The sequence below is a fragment of the Salvelinus alpinus genome, chromosome 17, assembly GCF_045679555.1.
Source record: "Salvelinus alpinus chromosome 17, SLU_Salpinus.1, whole genome shotgun sequence".
NCBI lineage: Eukaryota > Metazoa > Chordata > Actinopteri > Salmoniformes > Salmonidae > Salvelinus > Salvelinus alpinus.
This window is the reverse complement of record NC_092102.1, coordinates 40,303,877-40,331,015: the sequence shown is the minus strand read 5'-3', so window position 1 is coordinate 40,331,015 and position 27,139 is coordinate 40,303,877. Positions and strand designations below refer to the sequence as shown.

General features: G+C 43.3%; 1 protein-coding gene across 5 annotated transcripts in view; it reads right to left on the bottom strand.

Annotated features, from left to right (window-relative positions):
- LOC139542938 (cyclin-dependent kinase 17-like) overlaps positions 1 to 27,139 on the bottom strand; it is a 96,698-nt gene that overhangs the window by 50,410 nt on the left and 19,149 nt on the right. For 3 of the 5 annotated variants that reach the window (XM_071348944.1, XM_071348945.1, XM_071348946.1), the window contains exon 3: positions 26,345 to 26,515. The exons of the other annotated variants lie outside the window; for them this stretch is intronic. In XM_071348944.1, the coding sequence (XP_071205045.1) occupies positions 26,345 to 26,515 (171 nt within the window). The remainder of the gene's footprint in view (positions 1 to 26,344; positions 26,516 to 27,139) is intronic. 5 annotated transcript variants of the gene reach the window in all.

The following is a 27,139-nucleotide window of genomic DNA, read 5'->3' as shown; positions in this document are numbered from 1 at the left end:
TACAGCAGTATTACAGGACTATTAATAATACAGGACTATTACAGGACTATTAATAATACAGGACTATTACAGGACTGTTAATAATACAGGACTAATACAGGACTACTAATAATACAGGACTATTAATAATACAGGACTATTAATAATACAGCATGATTAATAATACAGGACTATTACAGGACTGTTAATAATACAGGACTATTACAGGACTGTTAATAATACAGGTTTATTACAGGACTATTAATAATACAGGACTAATACAGGACTACTAATAATACAGGACTATTACAGGACTGTTAATAATACAGGACTATTACAGGACTGTTAATAATACAGGTTTATTACAGGACTGTTAATAATACAGGACTATTAATAATACAGCAGTATTACAGGACTATTAATAATACAGGACTAATACAGGACTACTAATAATACAGGACTATTACAGGACTGTTAATAATACAGGACTATTACAGGACTACTAATAATACAGGACTATTACAGGACTATTAATAATACAGGACTAATACAGGACTGTTAATAATACAGGACTAATACAGGACTACTAATAATACAGGACTATTAATAATACAGCAGTATTACAGGACTGTTAATAATACAGGACTAATACAGGACTACTAATAATACAGGACTATTACAGGACTGTTAATAATACAGGACTATTACAGGACTGTTAATAATACAGGACTATTAATAATACAGCAGTATTACAGGAATATTAATAATACAGCATTATTAAAGGACTACAAATAATACAGGACTATAACAAGACTATGAATAATACAAGTGTCACGTTCCTGACCTTATTTCCTTTGTTTAGTCTTTGTTTAGTTGGTCAGGACGTGAGCTGGGTGGGCATTCTATGTTTTGTGTTTCTATGTTGGGTTTGTTGTTTGGCCTAATATGGTTCTCAATCAGAGGCAGGTGTTTGTCATTGTCTCTGATTGGGAACCATATTAAGGTAGCCTGTTTTCACTGTTTGTTTGTGGGTGATTGTTTCCTGTCTTTGTGTTTCTCTGCACCAGCTAGGACTGTTTCGGTTTTCACATTTATTGTTTTGTTACTTGTAGTGTTCACGTTGTTAACTTTATTAAATGATGTTGAACACTAGCCGCGCTGCGTTTTGGTCCTCCTCTCCTTCATCCCAGGAAGAAAGCCGTTACAACAAGACTATTACAAGACTATGAATATTACAGCACTATTACAGGACTAATACAGGACTATTAATAATATAGGACTAATACAGGACTATTAATAATACATGACTATTAATAATAATATTACAGGACTATTAAAGGCCCAGTGCACTATTTCTGGGGGGGAAAATTATCAGAAATATCAACAACAACAAAAATTGGGGTATAATTTCATAAAACATTTTAGATTTTTCAGGAGGTGCTGCAGCACCTTCTGCACCCCTACTTCCCACGGCTATACATATACACTCTCTCTTTCTCACACACACACAAACCTTTACGAAAAAACACATGATTTCACATGGCAAATTTCCACGTTTTTCACGTGACACTTTATAATCATGTGAAACTATGTGTTTTTGGAACACTTCACACACACAATCCTTAAAGCTGCAATATGTAACTTTCTGGGGACCCGACCAAATTCACATAGAAATGTGAGTTGAGGATCTGTCATTCTCATTGAAAGCAAGTCTAAGAAGCGGTAGATCTGTTATATGTCAGCTATTTCTATGCTTCCCGTTCTTAAGTTTAGTTTTTGCATCTTTTACTTTAGGTTTTGTCCACCAGCTTCAAACAGCTGAAAATACTATATTTGTGGTTATTGAAAACATATTTCACAGCGGTTTAGATGGTACAATGATTCTCTACACTATACTTGCTTGTTTTGTCACATAAACTGATATTAGGCAAACTACTACAATTTTAGCAACCAGGAAATAGTGGAGCAATTTTTTGCATAGTGCATCTTTTAGGAAAAATCATGTGAAATCATGTGAAATCATGGCTGAATCTCAAACCAAACACTTTGAGCACTATTTTTTCTTATTCACGTTCACGAGTCAATTGAGTCAATACGTCGCCTTCATAAATATTCAGAATAAATCAAGAAATATGTAGTTAATTTAGAAGTCTTACATGTGGATTTTCACGTGATCACATAACCTTTCACGTGATCACATAACCTTTCACGTGTGGATTTACATTTTCACATGTGAACATTCTTCAAATGTGATTTCACAGGTAGTGCCCTGGAAACAAAAACTAGCCGTTGGGACACACAAACAGTGCTTTTAACATTGTGTTTTCAACATAGAAATTTGACACAAATGATAACATTGTGTATGGTTATTTAAGCATGTGTATGTGACCAAAAAAATAAATGCCCCCACCTGGGATTTGAACTCACTTCTTGGTTCACTGTCCTCTTCACTGTTGACGTTGAGACTGGTGTTTTGCAGGTACTCTTTAATGAAGCTGCCAGTTGAGGACTTGTGAGGCATCTGTTTCTCAAACTAGACACTCTAATGTACTTGTCCTCTTGCTCAGTTGTGCACCGGGGCCTCCCACTCCTCTTTCTATCCTGGTTAGAGCCAGTTTGCGCTGTTTGTGAAGGGAGTAGTACACAGTGTGATGTGTATGTGATCTTCAGTTTCTTGGCAATTTCTCGCATGGAATAGCCTTCATTTCTCAGAACAGGAATAGACTGACGAGTTTCAGAAGAAAGGTCTTTTTTGAGCCTGTAATCGAACCAACAAATGCTGATGCTGATGCTCCAGATAGTTTTATTGCTTCTTTTAATCAGAACAACAGTTTTCAGCTGTGCTAACATAATTGCAAAAGGGTTTTCTAATGATCAATTAGCCTTTTAAAATGATAAACTTGGATTAGCTAACACAACGTGCCATTGGAACACAGGAGTGATGGTTGCTGATAATGGGCCTCTGTACGCCTATGTAGATATTCCATAAAAAATCAGCCGTTTCCCGCTACAATAGTCATTTACAACTTTAACCATGTCTACACTGTATTTCTGATCAATTTGATGTTATTTTAATGGACAAAAAATGTGCTTTTCTTTCAAAAACAAGGACATTTCTAAGCGAACCCAAACTTTTGAACGGTAGTGTAAGAAGTTAAATCAATGATGAGAGAATAGTCAGATTAACTGATAACTAAAATAGCAGTGCAGATGGCACTCTTTTATTATAGGTAATGCATTATAGGTAATGAATGTATATATTATAGGTAATGTACAGTATTAGAGGTAATGAATGTATATATTATAGGTAATGTACAGTATTAGAGGTAATGCATGTATATATTATAGGTAATGTATTATAGGTAATGAATATATATATTATAGGTAATGTACAGTATTAGAGGTAATGAATGTATATATTATAGGTAATGTACAGTATTATAGGTAATGAATGTATATATTATAGGTAATGTACTGTATTATTGGTAATGAATGTATATACAGTGGGGAGAACAAGTATTTGATACACTGACAATTTTGCAGGTTTTCCTACTTACAAAGCATGTAGAGGTCTGTAATTTTTATCATAGGTACACTTCAACTGTGAGAGAAGGAATCTAAAACAAAAATCCAGAAAATCACATTGTATGATTTTTAAGTAATTCATTTGCATTTTATTGCATGACATAAGTATTTGATACATCAGAAAAGCAGAACTGAATATTTGGTACAGAAACCTTAGTTTGCAATTACAGAGATCATACGTTTCCTGTAGTTTTTGACCAGGTTTGCACACACTGCAGCAGGGATTTTGGCCCACTCCTCCATACAGACCTTCTCCAGATCCTTCAGGTTTCGGGGCTGTCGCTGGGCAATACGGACTTTCGGCTCCCTCCAAAGATTTTCTATTGGGTTCAGGTCTGGAGACTGGCTAGGCCACTCCAGGACCTTGAGATGCTTCTTACGGAGCCACTCCTTAGTTGCCCTGGCTGTGTGTTTCGGGTCGTTGTCATGCTGGAAGACCCAGCCACGACCCATCTTCAATGCTCTTACTGAGGGAAGGAGGTTGTTGGTCAAGATCTCGCGATACATGGCCCCATCCATCCTCCCCTCAATACGGTGCAGTCGTCCTGTCCCCTTTGCAGAAAAGCATCCCCAAAGAATGATGTTTCCACCTCCATGCTTCACGGTTGGGATGGTGTTCTTGGGGTTGTACTCATCCTTCTATTCCTCCAAACACGGCGAGTGGAGTTTAGAGCAAAAAGCTCTATTTTTGTCTCATCAGACCACATGACCTTCTCCCATTCCTCCTCTGGATCATCCAGATGGTCATTGGCAAACTTCAGACGGGCCTGGACATGCGCTGGCTTGAGCAGGGGGACCTTGCGTGCGCTGCAGGATTTTAATCCATGACGGCGTAGTGTGTTACTAATGGTTTTCTTTGAGACTGTGGTCCCAGCTCTCTTCAGGTCATTGACCAGGTCCTGCCGTGTAGTTCTGGGCTGATCCCTCACATTCCTCATGATCATTGATGCCCCACGAGGTGAGATCTTGCATGGAGCCCCAGACCGAGGGTGATTGACCGTCATCTTGAACTTCTTCCATTTTCTAATAATTGTGCCAACAGTTGTTGCCTTCTCACCAAGCTGCTTGGCTATTGTCCTGTAGCCCATCCCAGCCTTGTACAGGTCTACAATTTATCCCTGATGTCCTTACACAGCTCTCTGGTCTTGGCCATTGTGGAGAGGTTGGAGTCTGTTTGATTGAGTGTGTGGACAGGTGTCTTTTATACAGGTAACGAGTTCAAACAGGTGCAGTTAATACAGGTAATGAGTGGAGAACAGGAGGGCTTCTTAAAGAAAAACTAACAGGTCTGTGAGAGCCGGAATTCTTACTGGTTGGTAGGTGATCAAATACTTATGTCATGCAATAAAATGCAAATTAATTACTTAAAAATCATACAATGTGATTTTCTGGATTTTTGTTTTAGATTCCGTCTCTCATAGTTGAAGTGTACCTATGATAGAAATGACAGACCTCTACATGCTTTGTAAGTAGGAAAACCTGCAAAATCGGCAGTGTATCAAATACTTGTTCTCCCCACTGTATTATAGGTAATTGTCACGTCCTGACCATAGAAAGCCTTTATTTTCTATGGTAGAGTAGGTCAGGGCGTGACTAGGGGTTTAGCCTAGTTTATATTTTCTATGTGAGTTTCTAGTTAGTTTTTTCTATGCTGGTGTTTTAGTATGATGCCCAATTAGAGGCAGCTGGTTATCGTTGTCTCTAATTGGGGATCATATTTAAGTAGCATTTTTTCCACCTGTGTTTTGTGGGATATTGTTTGGAGTTAGTGCACTTTGCACCTCTGTAGTCACGGTTTGTTCCTTTATTGTTTATTGTTTTGTTTTGTTAAGTTTCACTATTAATAAAGCATGTGGAACTCTACATTTGCTGCGCCCTGGTCCATCTCTACAAACGAACGTGACAGTAATGTACTGTATTATTAGTAATGAATGTATATATTATAGGTAATGTACAGTATTATATGTAATGAATGTGTATATTGTAGGTAATGTACAGTATTATAGGTAATGAATGTATATATTATAGGTAATGTACAGTATTATAGGTAATGAATGTATATATTGTAGGTAGTGTACATTATTATAGGTAATGAATGTATATATTATAGGTAATGTACTGTATTATTGGTAATGAATGTATATATTATATGTAATGTACAGTATTATAGGTAATGAATGTATATATTGTAGGTAAGGTACAGTATTATAGGTAATGAATGTATATATTGTAGGTAATGTACAGTATTATATGTAATGAATGTATATATTATAGGTAATGTACAGTATTATAGGTAAAGAATGTATATATTATAGGTAATGTACAGTATTATAGGTAACGCATGTATATATTATAGGTAATGTACATTATTATAGGTAATGAATGTATATATTGTAGGTAATGTACAGTATTATAGGTAATGAATGTATATATTATAGGTAATGTACAGTATTATAGGTAACGCATGTATATATTATAGGTAATGTACAGTATTATTGGTAATGAATGTATATATTATAGGTAATGTACAGCATTATAGGTAATGAATGTATATATTATAGGTAATGTACAGTATTGTAGGTAATGAATGTATATATTGTAGGTAATGTACAGTATTATAGGTAATGAATGTATATATTATAGGTAATGTACTGTATTATTGGTAATGAATGTATATATTATATGTAATGTACAGTATTATAGGTAATGAATGTATATATTGTAGGTAAGGTACAGTATTATAGGTAATGAATGTATATATTGTAGGTAATGTACAGTATTATATGTAATGAATGTATATATTATAGGTAATGTACAGTATTATAGGTAAAGAATGTATATATTATAGGTAATGTACAGTATTATAGGTAACGCATGTATATATTATAGGTAATGTACATTATTATAGGTAATGAATGTATATATTGTAGGTAATGTACAGTATTATAGGTAATGAATGTATATATTATAGGTAATGTACAGTATTATAGGTAACGCATGTATATATTATAGGTAATGTACAGTATTATTGGTAATGAATGTATATATTATAGGTAATGTACAGCATTATAGGTAATGAATGTATATATTATAGGTAATGTACAGTATTGTAGGTAATGAATGTATATATTGTAGGTAATGTACAGTATTATAGGTAATGAATGTATATATTATAGGTAATGTACTGTATTATTGGTAATGAATGTATATATTATAGGTAATGTACAGTATTATAGGTAATGAATGTATATATTATAGGTAATGTACAGTATTATAGGTAACGCATGTATATATTATTGGTAATGAATGTATATATTATAGGTAATGTACAGTATTATAGGTAATGAATGTGTAGAGGAATGGTACAGACTTTGCAGCGCAGCAGAAAGATCATTGTACCCCAAATCCAGAGGTTGTGACTTCAAATCCCAGGTGGGGTCATATTGAAAAGTGATCAAGGTACAATGTAATCATATTTTCATTAATTAAAGATTTTTACACTGTTTTAGCTGAACAGCATACCACTTACTTTAAATCCCATATCATTTCATTTCCTTACAAAAAAACAGGTGAAATTTGTGATTTCACATTTGAAATAGCTGTTTTCACATTTTGAGCTGGAAATTTCACATGTAAGAAAAAGAGACACATATTACATTTGGAGTTCACATGTGAACAACACCTTTTCACATGAGGAGAACAACATGTTTTCACCTAACATGTGATTTGAAAAAAAACGTCACATGAAAATCACATTTTTGATTGATCGAATTTGCACTCTCAGTGAAAAACTTTCACGTGAAAATCTAACTCTCACATGTGGAATTGTTATGTTATTACATGTCGCTTTTACATGTTGTCACGTTATCACATTAACTTCTCATTATCATATGTGAAATTCATTTTTTTTCTATAAGGGACAATCACACACACAGTCTCCATTCAATTCATTATCAACATCATAAAGTATAATAAGGAGGTTAACACATGCTGATGCAGAGACGGCTGCATCCTTGATCTTCAGGATGTTTAAAAGCCTTTGAATATGAGACGAGTCAAGGACTAAAGCTTTCCCAGCCTTAACCTTCATCCCTCCCTTCATCCCTCCTTTCCAACCTCGCCCTCCATCCTTCGCTCCCTCGCCATCATCATAAGTGCTACTGTACATATGCTGCACACCTCTCTCTCTCTCTCCCACTCTCTATTTCTCTCTCTCTCTCCCACTCTCTATTTCTCTCTCTCTCTCTCCCACTCTATTTCTCTCTCTCTCTCTCTCCCACTCTCTATTTCTCTCTCTCTCTCGCTCACTTTCACTTTTCTTTTCCACTTCCTCCCTCTCTCCAATGCCTTACTTCCTATTCAGTCTTTCACGTTTCCTCTATCCTTCCTCTGTTCGTTTTTTAACTCGATCACATTATTTCTATCTATTACAGACTAAAACCTTCAGAGAAAAACCCCCATATACATACAATATTGAACAGAGCCATCTGGCTGTAGAGCACAGGACACACAGAGAGGGAATCTTTAAAAACAGGGAAAGAAGATGTCCCTGAGGTATACACAGACAGAAAACTGAGGGAGAGTGAGTGCCTAGGCTCCAGTAATTACATCTAAACCTTTTATCTGTGTCTGAGGAATCTGATTATTCAATTAGTAAGAGACCACAGGCCCCAGAGCATTAGTCTATACCACTACCCTGCTTCTAACTCTCCCTGACTCCAACTCCATGCATCTCTCTCTCTCTCTCTTATCTCTCTTGATTGCTTCTTTATATCACTCTCTGCCTGTCTGAAATGGTCACCATTGTCCATTCTTCAGAAGCATCCCTCCTTCAGCCCAACAGAAACGAACTACATGAGTGATGTAACACTCCATGGTACTTATTAAATCTGATATGAGGGAGGGAGGGAGGGGGGGGGGGAGGGAGGGAGGGAGGGAGGGAGGGAGGGAGGGAGGGAGGGAGGGAGGGAGGGAGGGAGGGAGGGAGGGAGGGAGGGAGGGAGGGAGGGAGGGAGGGAGGGAGGGGGAGAGCTTAATGCAGTGTTAAAGTATTACATTAAAACCCTGGCATAGTGGAGTGGCCATTGAGGGTGGGAATTTGAGATGGAGGGATGGAGAAAAAGAGGGTGAGAATTTGAGATGGAGGGATGGAGAAAAAGAGGGTGAGAATTTGAGATGGAGGGATGGAGAAAAAGAAGGTGAGGAGTGAGAAAAAGAAAAGAGAGGGATAGGCTTTGTTCTATTTAGACTACTTTAGACAGTCACAGAGTAGGATAAAGAGAGAGGGAGAGAGAGAGAGAGAGAGAGAGAGAGAGAGAGAGAGAGAGAGAGAGAGAGAGAGAGAGAGAGAGAGAGAGGAACGGTGAGGGGAGAGAGATGGGGGGTAGAGAAAGAGAGGGGCTAAAAAGAGGGAGATAATGGAACAGTGATGGTAGAGAGAGGGGGTAAAGAGAGAGAGAGAGAGACTTTTGTGAGTGTAATGTTTACTGTAAATTTTTTATTTTTTATTTCACTTTTATTTATTATCTATTTCACTTGTTTTGGCAACGTAAACATATGTTTCCCATGCCAATAAAGACCTTTTGAATTTAATTGAAATGAGAGAGAGTGAATGGAACAGTGATGGGAGAAGGGGAGAGAGAGAGAGAGAATTTTATTGTTACTATTTTTATATTTAATTTTGTAATATTATTTACTGCCATTCTATATTATTATTTGTCATTGTTTATAATTTTATTACAATGTATATTGTATACATTGTTGCTTTGGCAATATTGACACAATGTTTTTCATGCCAATAAAGCAGCTTGAATTTGAATTTGAATTTGAGAGAAAGAGAAAGAGAAAGAGAAAGAGTGAAAGAGAGAGAGAGAGAGAGAGAGAGAGAGTGTGCGAGAGAGAGAGAGAGAGGTCATGATCAGATGAGCTCCTGCATTTTTCAGCATTTTCTTTAAAAAATATAGATTTAGAGTTAGTTAAACTTGGATTTTTTGTCAGGAACACATACAGGATGCTACCCTCTACAACATAACCCTAAATTCAAATCAAAACTCAAAACCTACAACCTGATTTTGGACGGAATTACGGAATCACCTGAAAGATTCACAACTACCAAGGATTATTACACAGCAAATTCTCTGGAAAACAACAGTAACCTGAAAACACCACCCAACCTGGAACTGAGTGAGTAATGTTTAGTCTGAAACTATATTCTATTGCCAAAAGCCAAGAAGAAAAATACATGACATTACTTTATAAGCATTGAATGAAACATAATTGCCAAGCTTGATACAGCTTCAACTAGCACTGACGTGTCAAGTGAGAGGTGTCAAAGACCATTAGCCCAACAATGGCAGGAGAGTCGAATAGTCTACCCCAACCAAATGGAGAGGCCTTAGAAGCTCCCTCCTGCTGTTCAGAGGTAATTAAAATACAGTACCCTGGGAGTGTAAAGAATGACAAGGCAAGAAAAGAGCACAAAATGAAGCTCCTTATGGAAAATCAAGAGACACTTTTTGCTGACTATTACAAAAATGGGAACATCAGCAACCTTATCTTCCACACAAACCATCCCCTGGCATGGCACAGTGCTATATTAGCACACTACCCCTCTGTTAAGAGAGGGGGGGTTAACGAGGGGTGGAAACTCAGGATACTTGACAACGAGGACTCTGAGTCAGCTAACATAAATCTATATAAGTCTGGAACAGTATTGGTACAGGGCAACCCCAAACAGTTTCAGCTGGACTTTCACCTAATCAAAGAATTAGCCCAGCAGGAGAAGCTCTCCCTTGATAAAGATACCCCCACCCCAAGCGGGTCAGACCAAAACTCTTCATCATATAACCCCACAGACGAGCAACCCTCAGCAGACAGTCAACCTCCCAGTACAGAGCACTTCTCCCTCATTGAAATGAAGGATAAATTCACCCAGCTGGAGGTAAGGCAGGTTGAGCTGGAACAGCAGGTGATTACACTCCAGTCAGCACAGACCCAGACAACAGTCCAGCACAACAACACCCCCTTAACCAGACCAGGAGAGCTGGAGGTGGAGAGAGACACATCTGGACTCTGGACAGTTAAGAGACAACTTCAACTGGAGAAAGAGCAGAAGCAGGAGCAGGAGCAGAACAGAGCACTAGAGGAGAGGATCAGACTGCTGGAGGAGAGGGAGAGGGGGATGGAGGAGAGGATCAGACTGCTGGAGGAGAGGTTGAGGGGGATGGCATGTGACAGAGAACAACCCACTAGGGAGGTGGCCATCCCCACAGAGAAGCCAGCAGAACAACCCACCTCATCACCCGACAAAAGTCTCGACACCACAGCAGAACAGTCCACACCAGACCCTGACCATAGAGTCAACATCACAGCAGAACAGACAAAAGAAAACCCCCAAGCCCAGCAGCTCTCACCCCCCCTGAGCACCCCCCCTGTCAGCCACCCTGATAGCCCTCCTGACAACCCCCCCACACCCACTGAGGACAAACACAAGACACAGATTTTTCTCCTTATGGACTCAAATGGGAAATTTATAGAAGAAAAAAAACTTTTTCCCAAACACAGTGTATCTAAACTCTGGTGTCCAAACACCCAGTGCGCCCTAGACCTTCTGTCTGAGGACAAACTAGACTCACCTAGCCACATAATAATACACACAGGCACAAACGACCTGAGAGCACAGCAGGAAAGGGTGGCCACAGCACTGAAGGGAGTGATTGAAAAAGCTTCTTCTACTTTCCCCAATGCACAAGTGGTTATCTCCACCCTGCTACCACGAAAAGACTTCCACCCTGCTACAATACAGTGGGTAAACGCAAGCATCTCCCGTGACTGTGCCTCAAAACCAAATGTTTTCCTGGCCCACCACTCCACCCTGGACTTGAACAGCCTCTATGACCAGGTCCACCTCTACAAGGCAGCAGTGCCCACCTTTGCCCGGACTCTAAAGGACATCGCTCTCAAACGCAGCCCCAACACTTCACACAGGAGCAACAGATCAATAGACACCCCACCCAGACCAGCGAGACACCCTCCAAGACCTTCAGCACCCCACCCTGGACCTACACATAGAGGACCCACGCCAAGAGGACCTACATCCAGACCACAGCACCCCCAGACACACCCCCACCCCAACCAATCAACACCCCCCCACATCAACCATGCCCACACCCAATTTAGGCCCCCTCAGATCAGACCTATGCCACTCCTGCCCACCCCATGCACCCCACCCCCGCAGAGAGGGCATCAACATGGAAGTCACACATACGCCCAGGTAGTGAGCGGGCAAACAGGCCCAACCCCCACTCTTACACTCGCCCAAGCCAACGGCATGTACCAGATGCTCAGCAGGCTCTGCTCACACTTACTGGCCTGAGGCCAAACCACGACCAACAACATTGGACACTTTATGGAACAAAAAGCCTTCACTATATCATCCTGGAATATCCAAGGCCTGAGGTCATCTGCCTTTGGCCTAAAGAGCAGGAACCCGGACTTCACCAAAGAAATCGGTAATGCAGACATTGTCATCCTGCAAGAAACCTGGTACAGAGGAGACGGACCCACTGGTTGCCCTCTAGGTTACAGAGAGCTGGTAGTCCCATCCACCAAACTACCAGGTGTGAAACAGGGAAGGGACTCAGGGGGAATGCTAATTTGGTATAGAGCAGACCTAACTCACTCCATTAAATTAATCAAAACAGGAACATTTTACATTTGGCTAGAAATTCAAAAGGAAATTATCTTAACAGAGAAAAATGTCCTCCTGTGTGCTACCTATATCCCCCCACTAGAATCCCCATACTTTAATGAAGACAGCTTCTCCATCCTGAAGGAGGAAATCAATCATTTCCAGGCCCAGGGACATGTATTAGTCTGTGGCGACCTAAATGCCAGAACTGGACAAGAACCTGACACCCTCAGCACACAGGGGGACAAACACCTGCCTGCAGGTGACAGCATTCCCTCCCCCATATGCCCCCCTAGGCACAACTATGACAACATAACCAACAAAAACGGGTCACAACTCCTGCAGCTCTGTCGCACGCTGGGTATGTACATAGTCAATGGTAGGCTTCGAGGGGACTCCTATGGTAGGTTCACCTATAGCTCATCTCTTGGCAGTAGCACTGTAGACTACTTTATCACTGACCTCAACCCAGAGTCTCTCAGAGCGTTCACAGTCAGCCCACTGACACCCCTATCAGACCACAGCAAAATCACAGTCTACTTGAACAGAGCAATACTCAATCATGAGGCATCAAAGCCAAAGGAACTGAGTAACATTAAGAAATGCTATAGATGGAAGGAATGCAGTTTGGAAACCTACCAAAACACAATTAGACAACAGCAAATTCAATCCCTTTTAGACAACTTCCTGGGTAAAACGTTCCACTGCAATAGTGAAGGTGTAAACTTGGCAGTAGAAAATCTTAACAGTATATTTGACCTCTCAGCTTCCCTGTCAAATCTAAAAATCTCAAATAGAAAACCAAAGAAAATGAACAACAATGACAAATGGTTTGATGAAGAATGCAAAAATCTAAGAAATAAATTGAGAAACCTGTCCAACCAAAAACATAGAGACCCGGAAAACCTGAGTCTACGCCTTCACTATGGTGAATCACTAAAACAATACAGAAATACACTACGGAAAAAGAAGGAACAGCACGTCAGAAATCAGCTCAATGTAATTGAAGAATCCATAGACTCTAACCACTTCTGGGAAAATTGGAAAACACTAAACAAACAACAACACGAAGAATTATCTATCCAAAATGGAGATGTATGGGTAAACCACTTCTCCAATCTTTTTGGCTCTATAACAAAGAATAAAGAGCAAAAACATATACATGATCAAATACAAATCCTAGAATCAACTATTAAAGACTACCAGAACCCACTGGATTCTCCAATTACCTTGAACGAGTTACAGGACAAAATAAAAACCCTCCAACCCAAAAAGGCCTGTGGTGTTGATGGTATCCTTAATGAAATGATCAAATATACAGACAACAAATTCCAATTGGCTATACTAAAACTCTTTAACATCGTCCTTAGCTCTGGCATCTTCCCCAATATTTGGAACCAAGGACTGATCACCCCAATCCACAAAAGTGGAGACAAATTTGACCCCAATAACTACCGTGGAATATGCGTCAACAGTAACCTTGGGAAAATACTCTGCATTATCATTAACAGCAGACTCGTACATTTCCTCAATGAAAACAATGTACTGAGCAAATGTCAAATTGGCTTTTTACCAAATTACCGTACAACAGACCATGTATTCACCCTACACACCCTAATTGACAACCAAACAAACCAAAACAAAGGCAAAGTCTTCTCATGCTTTGTTGACTTCAAAAAAGCCTTCGACTCAATTTGGCATGAGGGTCTGCTATACAAATTGATGGAAAGTGGTGTTGGGGGTAAAACATACGACATTATAAAATCCATGTACACAAACAACAAGTGTGCGGTTAAAATTGGCAAAAAACACACACATTTCTTCACACAGGGTCGTGGGGTGAGACAGGGATGCAGCTTAAGCCCCACCCTCTTCAACATATATATCAACGAATTGGCGCGGGCACTAGAACAGTCTGCAGCACCCGGCCTCACCCTACTAGACTCTGAAGTCAAATGTCTACTGTTTGCTGATGATCTGGTGCTTCTGTCACCAACCAAGGAGGGCCTACAGCAGCACCTAGATCTTCTGCACAGATTCTGTCAGACCTGGGCCCTGACAGTAAATCTCAGTAAGACCAAAATAATGGTGTTCCAAAAAAGGTCCAGTCGCCAGGACCACAAATTCCATCTAGACACTGTTGCCCTAGAGCACACAAAAAACTATACATACCTCGGCCTAAACATCAGCGCCACAGGTAACTTCCACAAAGCTGTGAACGATCTGAGAGACAAGGCAAGAAGGGCATTCTATGCCATCAAAAGGAACATAAATTTCAACATACCAATTAGGATCTGGCTAAAAATACTTGAATCAGTCATAGAGCCCATTGCCCTTTATGGTTGTGAGGTCTGGGGTCCGCTCACCAACCAAGATTTCACAAAATGGGACAAACACCAAATTGAGACTCTGCATGCAGAATTCTGCAAAAATATCCTCCGTGTACAACGTAGAACACCAAATAATGCATGCAGAGCAGAATTAGGCCGATACCCACTAATTATCAAAATCCAGAAAAGAGCCGTTAAATTCTACAACCACCTAAAAGGAAGCGATTCCCAAACCTTCCATAACAAAGCCATCACCTACAGAGAGATGAACCTGGAGAAGAGTCCCCTAAGCAAGCTGGTCCTAGGGCTCTGTTCACAAACACAAACACACCCCACAGAGCCCCAGGACAACAGCACAATTAGACCCAACCAAATCATGAGAAAACAAAAAGATAATTACTTGACACATTGGAAAGAATTAACAAAAAAACAGAGCAAACTAGAATGCTATTTGGCCCTAAACAGAGAGTACACAGTGGCAGAATACCTGACCACTGTGACTGACCCAAACTTAAGGAAAGCTTTGACTATGTACAGACTCAGTGAGCATAGCCTTGCTATTGAGAAAGGCCGCCGTAGGCAGACATGGCTCTCAAGAGAAGACAGGCTATGTGCTCACTGCCCACAAAATGAGGTGGAAACTGAGCTGCACTTCCTAACCTCCTGCCCAATGTATGACCATATTAGAGAGACATATTTCCCACAGATTACACAGATCCACAAAGAATTTGAAAACAAATCCAATTTTGATAAACTCCCATATCTACTGGGAGAAATTCCACAGTGTGCCATCACAGCAGCAAGATTTGTGACCTGTTGCCACAAGAAAAGGGCAACCAGTGAAGAACAAACACCATTGTAAATACAACCCATATTTATGCTTATTTATTTTAACTTGTGTGCTTTAACCATTTGTACATTGTTACAACACTGTATATATATAATATAACATTTGTAATGTCTTTATTGTTTTGAAACTTCTGTATGTGTAATGTTTACTGTTAATTTGTATTGTTTATTTCACTTTTGTATAATATCTACCTCACTTGCTTTGGCAATGTTAACACATGTTTCCCATGCCAATAAAGCCCCTTGAATTGAATTGAATTGAATTGAGAGAGAGAGAGAGAGAGAGAGAGAGAGAGAGAGAAAGAGACAGAGAAAGAGACAGAGAAAGAGACAGAGAAAGAGAAAGAGAGAGAGAGAAAGCGAGAGAGAGAGAGAGAGAGAGAGAGAGAAAGAGAGAGAGAGAGAGAGAAAGAGACAGAGAAAGAGAAAGAGAGAGAGAGAGAGAGAGAGAGAGAGAGAGAGACATACTGTCTAGTTAATCCTAGCATACTTTAAATACACTGAGAGATAAATAGAGCTCTGGCCATACCACTGACAGATGAATCACAGCACTATATAAGCCGTGTGTGTCCATTAGCAATCCATCCCTAACCCAGGCCTACTCACAGAGATGAAGTGTACTTATTAAAGAGATTCTCCAAGACAATTTATACTTTCTAGCCAGTAGTTCTGAAAGCCAAAAGTGGTCCCCGAAAATGATGTACTATGTCAGATATGTGCAGAGATGTGCACCATGTCACTGTTCTCTTTTTCTCTCTGCTGTGTGTGCATCTTGCTAGCTGTCACTCAAATGGCAAGGTGCTGGCTGGAACTGCATTTGCTAGGAGGATGGCCCACGTGGGGGAAATGTAGAGAAAATGGCACTGCACAGCTTCCAGTAAAAAGTCACTTTCAAAATAGGGATTTTGTGGTCATAGATTATGCATGTATTAACCACACATTGACAAACCATCCATCCCAAAGCGGGGGGTTAAAAACAACATACTAGTTTACAAAGTTCCAGAGCATGTCTTTAATTAAGAGAGAGAGAGAGAGAGAGAGAGAGAGAGAGAGAGAGAGAGAGAGAGAGAGAGAGAGAGAGAGAGAGAGAGAGAGAGAGAGAGAGAGAGAGAGAGAGAGAGAGAGAGAGAGAGAGAGAGAGAGAGAAAGAGAGAGAGAGAGAGAGAGAAAGAGAGAGAGAGAGAGAGAGAGAGAGAGAGAGAGAGAGAGAGAGAGAGAGAGAGAGAAAGAGAGAGAGAGACAGAGAGAGAGAGAGAGAGAGAGAGAGAGAGAGAGAGAGAGAGAGAGAGAGAGAGAGAGAGAGAGAGAGAGAGAGAGAGAGAGAGAGAGAGAGAGAGAGAGAGAAAGAGAGAGAGAGACAGAGAGAGACAGAGAGAGAGAGAGAGAGAGAGACAGAGAGAGAGAGAGAGAGAGAGAGAGAGACAGAGAGAGAGAGAGAGACTTACATCCAGACCACAGCACCCCCAGACACATCCACACCCCCACCCCAACCAATCAACACCCCCCCACATCAACCATGCCCACACCCCATTTAGGCCCCCTCAGATCAGACCTATGCCACTCCTGCCCACCCCATGCACCCCACCCCCGCAAAGAGAGCATCAACATGGAAGTCACACATACGCCCAGGTAGTGAGCGGGCAAACAGGCCCAACCCCCACTCTTACACTCGCCCAAGCCAACGGCATGTACCAGATGCTCAGCAGGCTCTGCTCACACTTACTGGCCTGAGGCCAAACCACACGGCCAACAACATTGGACACTTTATGGAACAAAAAGCCTTCACTATATCATCCTGGAATATCCAAGGCCTGAGGTCATCTGCCTTTGGCCTAAAGAGCAGGAACACGGACTTCACCAAAGAAATCGGTAATGCAGACATTGTCATCCTGCAAGAAACATGGTATAGCGGAGACGGACCCACTGGTTGCCCTCTAGGTTACAGAGAGCTGGTAGTCCCATCCACCAAACTACCAGGTGTGAAACAGGGAAGGGACTCAGGGGGAATGCTAATTTGGTATAGAGCAGACCTAACTCACTCCATTAAATTAATCAAAACAGGAACATTTTACATTTGGCTAGAAATTCAAAAGGAAATTATCTTAACAGAGAAAAATGTCCTCCTGTGTGCTACCTATATCCCCCCACTAGAATCCCCATACTTTAATAAAGACAGCTTCTCCATCCTGGAGGGGGAAATCAATCATTTCCAGGCCCAGGGACATGTATTAGTCTGTGGCGACCTAAATGCCAGAACTGGACAAGAACCTGACACCCTCAGCACACAGGGGGACAAACACCTGCCTGCAGGTGACAGCATTCCCTCCCCCATATGCCCCCCTAGGCACAACTATGACAACATAACCAACAAAAACGGGTCACAACTCCTGCAGCTCTGTCGCACGCTGGGTATGTACATAGTCAATGGTAGGCTTCGAGGGGACTCCTATGGTAGGTTCACCTATAGCTCATCTCTTGGCAGTAGCACTGTAGACTACTTTATCACTGACCTCAACCCAGAGTCTCTCAGAGCGTTCACAGTCAGCCCACTGACACCCCTATCAGACCACAGCAAAATCACAGTCTACTTGAACAGAGCAATACTCAATCATGAGGCATCAAAGCCAAAGGAACTGAGTAACATTAAGAAATGCTATAGATGGAAGGAATGCAGTTTGGAAACCTACCAAAAAACAATTAGGCAACAGCAAATTCAATCCCTTTTAGACAACTTCCTGGGTAAAATGTTCCACTGCAATAGTGAAGGTGTAAACTTGGCAGTAGAAAATCTTAACAGTATATTTGACCTCTCAGCTTCCCTATCAAATCTAAAAATCTCAAATAGAAAACCGAAGAAAATGAACAACAATGACAAATGGTTTGATAAAGAATGCAAAAATCTAAGAAATAAATTGAGGAACCTGTCCAACCAAAAACATAGAGACCCGGAAAACCTGAGTCTACGCCTTCACTATGGCGAATCACTAAAACAATACAGAAATACACTACGGAAAAAGAAGGAACAGCACGTCAGAAATCAGCTCAATGTAATTGAAGACTCCATAGACTCTAACCAATTCTGGGAAAATTGGAAAACACTAAACAAACAACAACACGAAGAATTATCTATCCAAAATGGAGATGTATGGGTAAACCACTTCTCCAATCTTTTTGGCTCTATAACAAAGAATAAAGAACAAAAACATATACATGATCAAATACAAATCCTAGAATCAACTATTAAAGACTACCAGAACCCATTGGATTCTCCAATTACCTTGAATGAGTTACAGGACAAAATAAAAACCCTCAAACCCAAAAAGACCTGTGGTGTTGATGGTATCCTTAATGAAATGATCAAATATACAGACAACAAATTCCAATTGGCTATACTAAAACTCTTTAACATCGTCCTTAGCTCTGGCATCTTCTCCAATATTTGGAACCAAGGACTGATCACCCCAATCCACAAAAGTGGAGACAAATTTGACCCCAATAACTACCGTGGAATATGCGTCAACAGTAACCTTGGGAAAATACTCTGCATTATCATTAACAGCAGACTCGTACATTTCCTCAATGAAAACAATGTACTGAGCAAATGTCAAATTGGCTTTTTACCAAATTACCGTACAACAGACCATGTATTCACCCTACACACCCTAATTGACAACCAAACAAACCAAAACAAAGGCAAAGTCTTCTCATGCTTTGTTGATTTCAAAAAAGCCTTCGACTCAATTTGGCATGAGGGTCTGCTATACAAATTGATGGAAAGTGGTGTTGGGGGTAAAACATACGACATTATAAAATCCATGTACACAAACAACAAGTGTGCGGTTAAAATTGGCAAAAAACACACACATTTCTTCACACAGGGTCGTGGGGTGAGACAGGGATGCAGCTTAAGCCCCACCCTCTTCAACATATATATCAACGAATTGGCGCGGGCACTAGAACAGTCTGCAGCACCCGGTCTCACCCTACTAGAATCCGAAGTCAAATGTCTACTGTTTGCTGATGATCTGGTGCTTCTGTCACCAACCAAGGAGGGCCTACAGCAGCACCTAGATCTTCTGCACAGATTCTGTCAGACCTGGGCCCTGACAGTAAATCTCAGTAAGACCAAAATAATGGTGTTCCAAAAAAGGTCCAGTCACCAGGACCACAAATTCCATCTAGACACCATTGCCCTAGAGCACACAAAAAACTATACATACCTCGGCCTAAACATCAGCACCACAGGTAACTTCCACAAAGCTGTGAACGATCTGAGAGACAAGGCAAGAAGGGCCTTCTATGCCATCAAAAGGAACATAAATTTCAACATACCAATTAGGATCTGGCTAAAAATACTTGAATCAGTCATAGAGCCCATTGCCCTTTATGGTTGTGAGGTCTGGGGTCCGCTCACCAACCAAGATTTCACAAAATGGGACAAACACCAAATTGAGACTCTGCATGCAGAATTCTGCAAAAATATCCTCCGTGTACAACGTAGAACACCAAATAATGCATGCAGAGCAGAATTAGGCCGATACCCACTAATTATCAAAATCCAGAAAAGAGCCGTTAAATTCTACAACCACCTAAAAGGAAGCGATTCCCAAACCTTCCATAACAAAGCCATCACCTACAGAGAGATGAACCTGGAGAAGAGTCCCCTAAGCAAGCTGGTCCTAGGGCTCTGTTCACAAACACAAACACACCCCACAGAGCCCCAGGACAACAGCACAATTAGACCCAACCAAATCATGAGAAAACAAAAAGATAATTACTTGACACATTGGAAAGAATTAACAAAAAAACAGAGCAAACTAGAATGCTATTTGGCCCTAAACAGAGAGTACACAGTGGCAGAATACCTGACCACTGTGACTGACCCAAACTTAAGGAAAGCTTTGACTATGTACAGACTCAGTGAGCATAGCCTTGCTATTGAGAAAGGCCGCCGTAGGCAGACATGGCTCTCAAGAGAAGACAGGCTATGTGCACACTGCCCACAAAATGAGGTGGAAACTGAGCTGCACTTCCTAACCTCCTGCCCAATGTATGACCATATTAGAGAGACATATTTCCCTCAGATTACACAGATCCACAAAGAATTCGAAAACAAATCCAATTTTGATAAACTCCCATATCTACTGGGTGAAATTCCACAGTGTGCCATCACAGCAGCAAGATTTGTGACCTGTTGCCACAAGAAAAGGGCAACCAGTGAAGAACAAACACCACTGTAAATACAACCCATATTTATGTTTATTTATTTTAACTTGTGTGCTTTAACCATTTGTACATTGTTACAACACTGCATATATATAATATGACATTTGTAATGTCTTTATTGTTTTGAAACTTCTGTATGTGTAATGTTTACTGTTCATTTTTATTGTTTATTTGACTTTTGTATATTACCTACCTCACTTGCTTTGGCAATGTTAACACATGTTTCCCATGCCAATAAAGCCCCTTGAATTGAATTGAATTGAATTGAGAGAGAGAGAGAGAGAGAGAGAGAGAGAGAGAGAGAGAGAGAGAGAGAGATAGAGGAGAAGAGAAATCTCTTTCGTGCTGTTGGAGACATTGCATCATCATGTTGCTCCATTAGATGGAGACGTGGTCAGGCTGCAGAGTAGGACACAGTGAATCAGCAAGACCGCACACACACACACACATGTACACACACACACACACACACACACACACACACACACACACACACACACACACACACACACACACACACACACAGACACACACACACACACACACACACACACACACACACAGACACACACACATGCACATACACACACAGTAACACTGACCTATAAAGAGGTAAAAGCATTATATTGCTGAACCTGTCAGTAATAGTAGTGTAGCCAAGCTGTACCAGACTATGGGTCCAAGCTGTACCAGACTACAGGTCCTAGCTGTACCACACTACGGGTCCAAGCTGTACCAGACTACAGGTCCTAGCTGTACCAGACTACAGGTCCTAGCTGTACCAGACTACAGGTCCTAGCTGTACCAGACTACAGGTCCTAGCTGTACCAGACTACAGGTCCTAGCTGTACCAGACTACAGGTCCAAGCTGTACCAGACTACAGGTCCTAGCTGTACCAGACTACAGGTCCTAGCTGTACCAGACTACAGGTCCAAGCTGTACCAGACTACAGGTCCTAGCTGTACCAGACTACAGGTCCTAGCTGTACCAGACTACAGGTCCAAGCTGTACCACACTACGGGTCCAAGCTGTACCAGACTACAGGTCCTAGCTGTACCAGACTACAGGTCCTAGCTGTAGCAGACTACAGGTCCTAGCTGTACCAGACTACAGGTCCTAGCTGTACCAGACTACAGGTCCTAGCTGTACCAGACTACAGGTCCTAGCTGTACCAGACTACAGGTCCAAGCTGTACCAGACTACAGGTCCTAGCTGTACCAGACTACAGGTCCTAGCTGTACCAGACTACAGGTCCAAGCTGTACCACACTACGGGTCCAAGCTGTACCAGACTACAGGTCCTAGCTGTACCAGACTACAGGTCCAAGCTGTACCAGACTACAGGTCCTAGCTGTACCAGACTACAGGTCCTAGCTGTACCAGACTACAGGTCCAAGCTGTACCAGACTACAGGTCCTAGCTGTACCAGACTACAGGTCCTAGCTGTACCAGGCTACAGGTCCTAGCTGTACCAGACTACAGGTCCAAGCTGTACCAGACTACAGGTCCTAGCTGTACCAGACTACAGGTCCTAGCTGTACCAGACTACAGGTCCAAGCTGTACCAGACTACAGGTCCTAGCTGTACCAGACTACAGGTCCTAGCTGTACCAGACTACAGGTCCAAGCTGTACCAGACTACAGGTCCAAGCTGTACCACACTATGGGTCCAAGCTGTACCAGACTACAGGTCCTAGCTGTACCAGACTACAGGTCCTAGGTGTACCAGACTACAGGTCCAAGCTGTACCAGACTACAGGTCCTAGCTGTACCAGACTACAGGTCCTAGCTGTACCAGACTACAGGTCCTAGCTGTACCAGACTACAGGTCCTAGCTGTACCAGACTACAGGTCCTAGCTGTACCAGACTACAGGTCCTAGCTGTACCAGACTACAGGTCCAAGCTGTACCAGACTACAGGTCCTAGCTGTACCAGACTACAGGTCCTAGCTGTACCAGACTACAGGTCCTAGCTGTACCAGACTACAGGTCCTAGCTGTACCAGACTACAGGTCCTAGCTGTACCAGGCTACAGGTCCTAGCTGTACCAAGTAGTAGAGCTCTCTCCTCTCCCTGCCCCAGCTCTCTCCTCTCCCTGCCCCAGCTCTCTCCTCTCCCTGCCCCAGCTCTCTTGTACCAGGCTACAGGTCCTAGCTGTACCAGGCTACAGGTCCTAGCTGTACCAGACTACAGGTCCTAGCTGTACCAGACTACAGGTCCTAGCTGTACCAGACTACAGGTCCTAGCTGTACCAGACTACAGGTCCTAGCTGTACCAGACTACAGGTCCAAGCTGTACCAGACTACAGGTCCTAGCTGTACCAGGCTATAGGTCCTAGCTGTACCAGACTACAGGTCCTAGCTGTACCAGACTACAGGTCCTAGCTGTACCAGGCTACAGGTCCTAGCTGTACCAGACTACAGGTCCTAGCTGTACCAGGCTACAGGTCCTAGCTTTACCAGACTACAGGTCCTAGCTGTACCAGACTACAGGTCCTAGCTGTACCAGACTACAGGTCCTAGCTGTACCAGACTACAGGTCCAAGCTGTACCAGACTACAGGTCCTAGCTGTACCAGGCTACAGGTCCTAGCTGTACCAGACTACAGGTCCAAGCTGTACCCGACTACAGGTCCTAGCTGTACCCGACTACAGGTCCTAGCTGTACCAGGCTACAGGTCCTAGCTGTACCAGGCTACAGGTCCTAGCTGTACCAGACTACAGGTCCTAGCTGTACCAGGCTACAGGTCCTAGCTTTACCAGACTACAGGTCCTAGCTGTACCAGACTACAGGTCCTAGCTGTACCAGACTACAGGTCCTAGCTGTACCAGACTACAGGTCCTAGCTGTACCAGACTACAGGTCCTAGCTGTACCAGGCTACAGGTCCTAGCTGTACCAGTCTACAGGTCCTAGCTGTACCAGGCTACAGGTCCTAGCTGTACCAGACTACAGGTCCTAGCTGTACCAGACTACAGGTCCTAGCTGTACCAGACTACAGGTCCTAGCTGTACCAGACTACAGGTCCTAGCTGTACCAGGCTACAGGTCCTAGCTGTACCAGTCTACAGGTCCTAGCTGTACCAGGCTACAGGTCCTAGCTGTACCAGTCTACAGGTCCTAGCTGTACCAGGCTACAGGTCCTAGCTGTACCAGACTACAGGTCCTAGCTGTACCAGTCTACAGGTCCTAGCTGTACCAGGCTACAGGTCCTAGCTGTACCAGACTACAGGTCCTAGCTGTACCAGGCTACAGGTCCTAGCTGTACCAGACTACAGGTCCTAGCTGTACCAGGCTACAGGTCCTAGCTGTACCAGACTACAGGTCCTAGCTGTACCAGGCTACAGGTCCTAGCTGTACCAGACTACAGGTTAGGCTAACTATCTTCTCTTTCTCCATGCCGCTCTCACTGAGATGAATCCCTGTCTCCATGAAAGGAGGGGAGACATTCTGAGCTGGTATAGAAATGTGAAGAAATAGAGCAGAAATTATTATATTATCAAGTAGTAGAGCTCTCTCCTCTCCCTGACCCAGCTCTCTCCTCTCCCTGCCCCAGCTCTCTCCTCTCCCAGCCCCAGCTCTCTCCTCTCCCAGCCCCAGCTCTCTCCTCTCCCTGCCCCAGCTCTCTCCTCTCCCTGCCCCAGCTCTCTCCTCTCCTAGCCCCAGCTCTCTCCTCTCCCAGCCCCAGCTCTCTCCTCTCCCAGCCCCAGCTCTCTCCTCTCCCTGCCCCAGCTCTCTCCTCTCCCTGCCCCAGCTCTCTCCTCTCCTAGCCCCAGCTCTCTCCTCTCCTCTCCCAGCCCCAGCTCTCTCCTCTCCCAGCCCCAGCTCTCTCCTCTCCCTGCCCCAGCTCTCTCCTCTCCTAGCCCCTCCATCCCTCTCTCCCTCCCCCACTCACTCACTGTCTTCCCTCCCTCCAGTCCTCCATCCCTCCCCCCCTCACTCCCTCCCTCCCCCACTCACTCACTGTCTCCCTCCCTCCAGTCCTCCATCCCTCCCTCCCCCACTCACTCACTGTCTTCCCTCCCTCCAGTCCTCCATCCCTCCCTCCCCCACTCACTCACTGTCTCCCTCACTCCCTCCAGTCTTCCATCCCTCCACCCCTCCCCCACTCACTCACTGTCTCCCTCACTCCCTCCATCCCTCCCTCCCCCTGCTGTAAAGCCCTATCCGCAAAGGGAAATTAGATTACTGGGATTCATATACACGGGGATCACACACTGCATTACATAACATGGTCAAACAGAGGGACAGTGTGTGTGTGTGTGTGTGTGTGTGTGTGTGTGTGTGTGTGTGTGTGTGTGTGTGTGTGTGTGTGTGTGTGTGTGTGTGTGTGTGTGTGTGTGTGTGTGTGTGTGTGTGTGCGTGTGCGTGTGTATGACAGTGTGTGTGTGTGACAGTGTGATTGGGGGTCATTCTAAAATAAGCTCATATCTCTCTGGAGTAAAGGTTGGAGAATACATACACAGTTTTTTTTCTTCATATTCAATCACACATACAATCCACAGCCCAGACAATCCAGACAATCCACAGCCCAGACAATCCAGACAATCCACAGCCCAGACAATCCAGACAATCCACAGCCCAGACAATCCAGACAATCCACAGCCCAGACAATCCAGACAATCCACAGCCCAGACAATCCAGACAATCCACAGCCCAGACAATCCAGACAATCCACAGCCCAGACAATCCACAGCCCAGACAATCCAGACAATCCACAGCCCAGACAATCCAGACAATCCACAGCCCAGACAATCCAGACAGTCCACAGCCCAGCGTACCTTCACCATCACATCACAGCGCTGTGTCTGCATCCCACCTCCAGGCGGCACTGGTTGGACTGACTGGTAAGGTGGAGCCAACACACACACACACACACACACACACACACACACACACACACACACACACACACACACACACACACACACACACACACACACACACACACACACACACACACACACACACACGGCGGTCCATCGCAGTCAAGATTGACGCACACAAACGGATGAAGTTAAATAGTATTCTATTTAGTTAAATAGTATTCTATGCACATGAGGCACAGAGGGCATCTTACGACAGTCACAAACACAAACAAAGCTAAGGGCAAGGAAGAAAGAGATGCATATGTCACGACTTCCGCCGAAAGTTGGTGCCTCTCCTTGTTCGGGCGGCGTTCGGCGGTCGACGTCACCGGCTTTCTAGGCTCCACCGATCTACATTTCTTTTTCCATTTGTTTTGTCACGTTTGAATTATTTCCCTATTTAACCCTCTGGAGCCATCATGGTTTTGTGCGTGTTTATTGTTGTCAGTTGTCTCGTTTATGTGATTCTGGATTTTCGTTCTCCTTGTTGGAAGATTATTTTTGAGTAAAGTTACTATTATTACTCATCTCTGTGTCCTGCGCCTGACTCCGCCTTACCCACATCACCTAGACTCTGACAACATAGAAACACAGAGAGAGAGAGAGAGAGAGACAGAGAGAGCGAGAGAAAGAGAAAGGGAGAAAAAGAGAGAGCGAGAGAGAGAGGGAGAGAGACAGAGGTGCAAAGAGTTCTGAGAGGTATATAGAGAGTGGGATGAACAAGACTGGAGAAAGAAAAAGCCACCAAGGGTAACGATCATGCTCCGGACCGGATTGTGTGTGCACGTGTGCATGTGTGCATGTATAATGTGTGTGTGTGTACCAAGGGATCCGGTCCTGTGCAGGGTGAGGTAGGGCCTGTCGCGGTCCAGGCCTGGGTTGTCTCTGCGCAGGGCAGCGGTGCGGCCAAGGTGGCCAGCGTACTGACGCAGGAAGGACGGAGCGCTGTGAGAGGCTGGGGGATGTATACTAACAGGACGCACCACCATGGGCTCTGAGAGAGAGAAGGAGGGAGAGAGGGAGGGAAGGGTAGAGAGAGAGAAGGAGGGAGAGAGAGAGGGAAGGGTAGAGAGAGAAGGAGGGAGAGAGGGAAGGGTAGAGAGAGAGGTAGGAGGGAGGGAGAGGGATGGGTAGAGAGAGAGGGAGAGAGAGAGAGAGAGAGAGAGAGAGAGAGAGAGAGAGAGAGAGAGAGAGAGAGAGAGAGAGAGAGGGAGAGAGAGAGAGAGAGAGAGGGAGAGAGAGAGGGAGGGAGGGAGGGAGGGAGGGAGGGAGGGAGGGAGGGAGGGAGGGAGGGAGGGAGGGAGGGAGGGGTAAAGAGAGAGGGAGGAAGGGGAGAGGGAAGGGTAGAGAGAGAGGGAGGAGGGAGAGAAAGGGAGAAAAGAGGGGACAGATAAAGACCAGGCAGAAGGAGCTGACAGCAGAGATATGAACAGAAGCAGTAGTCATGTTAGTAGAGGGAGCTGACAGCAGAGATATGAACAGAAGCAGTAGTCATGTTAGTAGAGGGAGCTGACAGCAGAGATATGAACAGAAGCAGTAGTCATGTCTTAGTGACAGTCGTAGTGTTAAAGAGGGAGTAAAGGGGGGATGAGTATCCAGAGGATAAAAGAGGACTAAC